Below are 5762 nucleotides of genomic sequence, written 5' to 3' on the forward strand. Positions count from 1 at the left end.
CAGGCCAGTCCAAGTGGACGCACTCCCAGGTCAACCAACAACACCAACAGACGTGGCAAGCCATCTGTACAAACACAGCCAGATCCCCACCCCTCCCCCAGTCACTGGCAAGCCACACAAGCAAATGTTGGTTACCCCGCTATCCAACAAGTGTACACTACACACACCCCCTCCCTTCCTATTCCTGTGCCTATTCCATCTGCGCGACACGCCATCCCTGCCCATTATCCGCGCCAAGTTGTTGCAGCCCAGCCCATGGCTGTACACACTCACGCCGCTGTTCCCTTTGGAGCTCACGCTGTTGCGTTGCAGTCTCAGTTTCGTTCAGCGGCTCCTAGATACCCAGGAACCATCGTGCAGCCACCAAACATGAGGACGATGGGGCCGCCACCACGCGGCACAAGAGCGCCGTATAATGCTTCTCGAAAATAATACAGTTATTTAGCAATATGATCTTACAGAAACCTGGAAAAAAACTATATAGAAACTATATAGTGAAAGCTCACCATCAACCACTGGTTGCACTACGAAACTCTGGGTGTAGCCAGTAACTGACACATGCGTACAACCATATCACCAAACCAGTATCTAATATACTGAGAGAGGCTTTGCTTTGTGTTTGTGGTCGGGTGATTCATAAGGTAACCTTCGTAACTACCCAATCCAAAAACGATCATTTTTGCACTGGCTTGACAGCGGCATGTTTACAGGATTTGATTCCGCGTGGGAAGGAAAATGGGAAATTGATGGTTTTTTTGTTTATTGCCAGCAATCTGTCTAGAGTTAGAAAAAAACGTTACCTATAAAAGAGTAAGGTTCACGGACAATTCAAGACAATACAACGCAGCCGAAAAGAATGCAACTTGCTCGCGTTCGATGGATACAGAAAAGTAGGCATATTTTCTAGTTAAGCGCTATTGATTAAGAAATAAGAAAAACATTACATCTTTAAGAAGCTTGATATATTTATTAGGTTAACCATAACAGTACCACAATGCAGGTGTTTTTAATTAATCTTACGTGAGAAAGTAGAGAACTAGAAGCCAAAAATGAATCTGGGGTTGGTGTAAAATACACGTGCTAGATACTTTCTTAATATCAACGCAAACAGGAACTTTTCATGTAGAAAAGTGATTTATCGGACTATTGATCCCTATATAACAATATACTATAACGATCTATAAACTGAGATAAATACTGCCCGGACTGATATAGCAAAGGCTATTCGAAGTGGGTAATGCAGTAACCAAAAGTACAAATTAGTAAAACTTTATTTCTAACTTTCGTTTTTTAATATCTCAGTATAGCGGATTGATAATCTGATTAAAAACAGCCGTTTAATTTACCTGTGAGAAGTTTTACATAAGCTCCGCTGTTTTACGAAGCAAACCCATTTGCGGCGGCGTTTCGGGAAACGTCTTAGCCACCGAAGCTATTTTTACTAAGTATTCTCAATTCGCTTTACGCTGTCCGTCTTTAAAGGTACGTAACACAGGGCTGCATTGTTGGCAACGTTTCCTAAATTTTTCCAGTCACCGAGATAAACAGGATAAACCTCTCCTGAAGGGATTCTAATGCCACTGTCAATCGGAAATGTATTGATGATGAAATAAACCCTTCCATCTATTTCCACCGCACCAAGCGTGTTTGGGGGAATATGTTTTTGGTCAACAACAGACCACTTGTTGTTCTCTTTATCGTAAACTTCCACAGCTGCTGGGTTACCACAGGGCCTGTTATTTGTGTCAATGCCAATATAACCCCCCGCTACACAGAGTTTACAATTCACTACAAAAAGACTGGATCCAAAGTGAGAGTTGCAGGTTGATGCTTTTTGTTGCCACACATTGCTCGCTGGGTCAAAACAATGAAGCACTGCATTTTGCGCCACCCAATAATTCGAGGTGTACTTTTTGTGTCCGTAAAGTACATAAACGTTTGAAAGAAGGACCGTTGCCCCACTGTAATAATACTGATTGTCGGGAAAACTGTTCGTAACATTTACTTTTGCAAAACGTTGCCACTGGCGTCTTGGAAAGCTATACCTTTGAGTTACCTCGTTGCAGTCTGAACTGATTTCATACATGTAGTCACCTACAGTGCACAGGCTTTTGACTACTCGACATGTTGGATCCTTGTGCGTTTCCCACTTATCTGCTTCTATGTCGTAGCAATAAATAGAGGAATCAATAGCAACAAAGAGTTCCCCACCAACAGTCTTTGCACAAAAGCAATTTCTTGCATCAGCTGCTGGTGCTAAGGATGATAGCTGCTTCCACTGTTTCTCCTCAATATCAAAATACATCATATGAGTCTGAGGGAGAATAGCAACAAGGACCTAAAATAACAAGAAAAAAAATTTTAAAAAGGTTGGTAAATATTTTTTGAAATACGGAAGGAAGGGTTTTTTAAAGTAAGATTTACAAAGAATTTTCGACATTAAAATTCATACTTGGCTCCAAGGCTTGGGGTAATGAAGCAAAAGAAATCGTCTTCAGGCTCAGCAATGAATAATACATTTCTTTTGTTTTATTCCCCCAAGACTCGGAACCAAATATCAGAAGTATGAATTTTAATATATCAAAAAATGGGGTCTATTGAAGACCTACCGCAACCGTTTTTTGTAAAACGAGATCGATAGTGCCTAGGCTCCTTGAGATATTCATCTAGAACGAAGACCCGTTCCTGTCGCCCGAGCACTTACAAGTTTCTTGAATTGCTAATGTGGCGGTTGCGTGCAAAATTTACTTACCTTTTATCAATTTGTTGAAATTCAGTTGAAAAAGGGTGATCCGTCTGGAGACACATTTTTTGTTAGCCTCTAATTTATAAAGTAGGGTTGGAATTAAGGAAAGGTCAAAACAGGTGAAAAACAACGAAGACACGGACACCCCGACTCTTTAAGGCCAACCGTCTGAGACAAAATTGTAAAACGGTGTATGACATTTGCAGACTGCAGACTGCAGACTGCAGACCGCAGACCGCAGACCGCAGACTGCAGACTGCAGACTGCAGACTGCAGACTGCAGACCGCAGACTGCAGACTGCACGAGGCAGCAAGACTGTAAATTAAATGAAACCAAAAATATCGTAATCAAGGTGGCGTCATCATCAACATTACCTTTTTCCGAGAAGTACATGTAAGGACTAGAAGCGAAGTTTTTTCACGCAAATTACACCGACCTGATTCCTAAAGGAGTTGTTGGCTGTTCGTCTCGTATTGAATTAGAGCAGAATAATGTCTGCCGATGTCACAAACTCGCTCATGAATCCATAGCAACAGGCTAGCAATTTAGCCTGCACCACAGACGAAACTAAACTCTGGTTATATAAGTCTGTCTGTGAAACAACGCCGAAATCCTTATTGTACGGGGCCCCCAACTGTGTATTAGGACTTGAGCATGAGCAATGATTGCCCTGTTAAAAAAGCCATTGTCTATTTGCCTATTCAGAAATTCAAAATGCACTTCCGGTAATTCGTCGAGTCCAGGTAGGATCTGTTCGGTTTAGATTATTTGACATATTCTTAAATACTGCTAAGATGAAATACGTCATTTAAAAGGTGTTAAATGTCCGTGATCTATCCTACTTGTTCATTTCTAGACGTAACTGTAGTGAGCACGAAGTGCTCGCAATTTAAACACTTTTTTTACAGAAGACTACTATTTAGACAGGCATTAATGGACATTGCTACTTGTCATTATCAATTCACAATAATCAAAGAAGAATAAAGAATCAACGCAATTAGTGATATGCTGGGTGAGTCAATAAAGAGTCGCGTCGGTGAAGAATAGCCAACAGCATCTTGGAAATAAGGCCAATGTAACTTTGCGCAAAAACATCAACCTTGTTCCCAGGCTACTTTCTCACTTTCACACGATGTTATATTTTTGATGGTGTCACCTTTATTAGGAAGATTTTTGGTGTCTTTTAACTTACAATCTGCAATCTGTGGTCTGCAGTCTGCGGTCTGCAGTCTGCAGTCTGCGGTCTGCAGTCTGCATATGTCATACACCGATTGTAAAAGCATATAAACTTACTGGACCCGTTGATCGTCGTCGTGCCTTTTCTTTAGCAAAGTTGGAACTGTTCGAAGGCCTGGCGAAATGTAATAGCGATTCATAGAGGAGCATGTGAATCTCTGGCATCTGTTGCATCTCATCAGTTTCGAGTTCTTCGATCAAATCCTTGATGTTCACCAACCCCAGACGAACTGCTCCGATAACTTTGGCCGCGACTGGCATTCGCGCTTCCTTCTTGTGTTTGATCCACTGCATCACGGATTTAAAGACGAACGTCTCCGAAGGAGCACTCAGGTCATCTCGACTGAGAAGGTGTGAGAGCTGATCGGCGTCAATATGGGACAAGAATTCTTCATTTTCACAAACTTCCTTGTACATTGACGCCATCTTGCTTTGTGTAGCTTCTTGTAGGTCTGTCAGTCCGTGTCGATTAGCAATGATGCAGATTTGACAATATGTCTGCACATCAAATCGAAGCTGAACAAACTGGTTTTGCAAGTAGTCGCAACACTGTTGAACGACAGTTTTAACTTGGAGGTGATCGGCTGCGACAAGAACTTCAAATACGTTTTCATCGTTGACTTGAAGGTCTCCGCTGTAGATGGACTCCAGCACGATCTTCAAAGCGGCTGTTGAAATGCTTTCATCTTTGAGCTCGATCACTTCCTGGTTTGACTCTTTCATTCCATGAGAAAACATGGCGTGAAAATAATCGCTGCTCGCGGCAAGCACAATTCGATGAGCAGAGAAAACTTCTTCGTTCACTTGTAAACGAACATCAATAAATTCACCTTGCTCTCGAAACTGAGCACACTTTGACAACAGAATCTCAGAATGGGCAACCATACTGAATCAGCGAAGAAACTGGCTGCCTTGCGTGATCGCGTGATCGCGTGATCCAACAGGTTACCAATCAAGACACTGATCGCGTGAGCTATAAAGCGTCACGGAAGTCTTGATAAGAAAGTTCAGAAGTATGAGCTACATGTTTTCTACCTTCCTATACCCGAGGCCCTGCCAGGGTTGGGGGGGGGGGGGGGGGGGGGGGCAAGTCGTTCGTCTGAATTTTAAAACGTCTCGTGGTCGGTGTTTATAAGTGCTTGTCGCTTATTGCCGGCTTTGCCGTCACTGTCGCAATAGGGAACTTAAGATCGAGACGTTTTCGGGGCGACGGCAACTTCAACCGGACGTGACATCATCATTTGTTGGATATTTCGCATGCTCGTGCTCACCACCTTGCCGTCGTGGTCCCGTCGGCGACGTGAAACTGGTCTGTTTGGCGTTGTGGCGAAAACGTGAGTATTTAACTTTCATTTCAATCAGGTTTGTTGCGTTTAGCAACCAACATTTTGCAGATTATCGTTCTTAAATTGTCCTTGTTTTCTTTGAGGCACATTTCAAGCTCGATTTCCAAGCTCTGTTATCTAAACTTACATCTTTGAATGTTTCTATGTTTTCATGTCACAGGGTCAAGATCCAATGGCGGTGCTGGCTGTGCCCCACTAGGAAATTGCATGCCGGGGCCATGTGGCAGATTATAGATTGAATAATAAAAAGCAATTATCCCTAGATAGGTTAAATTTGGGACCTACATGTAGATTAGCAAAGAACACGCCCAAGTGAAAAGAAGACAAACAAAGAAAGATCCAGCAAAAAGGCAGACGAAAAGCTATTATACAACTAGTGCTAAAAGATGCTGAATGGCCTGATCACTTAAGGCACAAAAAGAAAAGGGAATTG

The 5762-nt window shown here is 42.5% G+C and overlaps 2 protein-coding genes across 2 annotated transcripts in view; one reads left to right on the forward strand and one right to left on the reverse strand.

The window, feature by feature from the left end:
• Nucleotides 1-1358, forward strand: part of LOC140936336 (3'-5' RNA helicase YTHDC2-like) — a 26889-nt gene extending 25531 nt beyond the window's left edge. The window contains exon 42 of the mRNA XM_073385798.1: nt 1-1358. This exon is cut by the window's left edge and continues 51 nt beyond it. Coding sequence (XP_073241899.1) covers nt 1-432 — 432 coding nt within the window. The 3' untranslated portion in view covers nt 433-1358.
• A 74-nt stretch (nt 1359-1432) lies between these two features.
• LOC140936338 (kelch-like protein 26) lies at nt 1433-4913 on the reverse strand. The gene is made up of 2 exons (XM_073385799.1): nt 4041-4913; nt 1433-2338 (listed from the first exon to the last, which is right to left on the reverse strand). The coding sequence occupies exons 1-2, from the start codon at nt 4866-4868 to the stop codon at nt 1442-1444; spliced, it is 1725 nt and encodes a 574-aa protein (XP_073241900.1). The 5' UTR covers nt 4869-4913; the 3' UTR covers nt 1433-1441.
• Nucleotides 4914-5762: the final 849 nt, after the last annotated feature.

The sequence above is a fragment of the Porites lutea genome, chromosome 5 (assembly GCF_958299795.1).
Source record: "Porites lutea chromosome 5, jaPorLute2.1, whole genome shotgun sequence".
NCBI classification, from domain to species: domain Eukaryota; kingdom Metazoa; phylum Cnidaria; class Anthozoa; order Scleractinia; family Poritidae; genus Porites; species Porites lutea.

Excerpts from the sequence above, each read along its gene's own strand:
- LOC140936338 (XM_073385799.1), bottom strand. The coding sequence starts at position 4,868 with ATGGTTGCCCATTCTGAGATTCTGTTGTCAAAGTGTGCTCAGTTTCGA. Across the intron at positions 2,339-4,040 it reads GACGACGATCAACGGGTCCA|GTCCTTGTTGCTATTCTCCC; the intron begins GTAAGTTTATAT and ends TTGTTATTTTAG.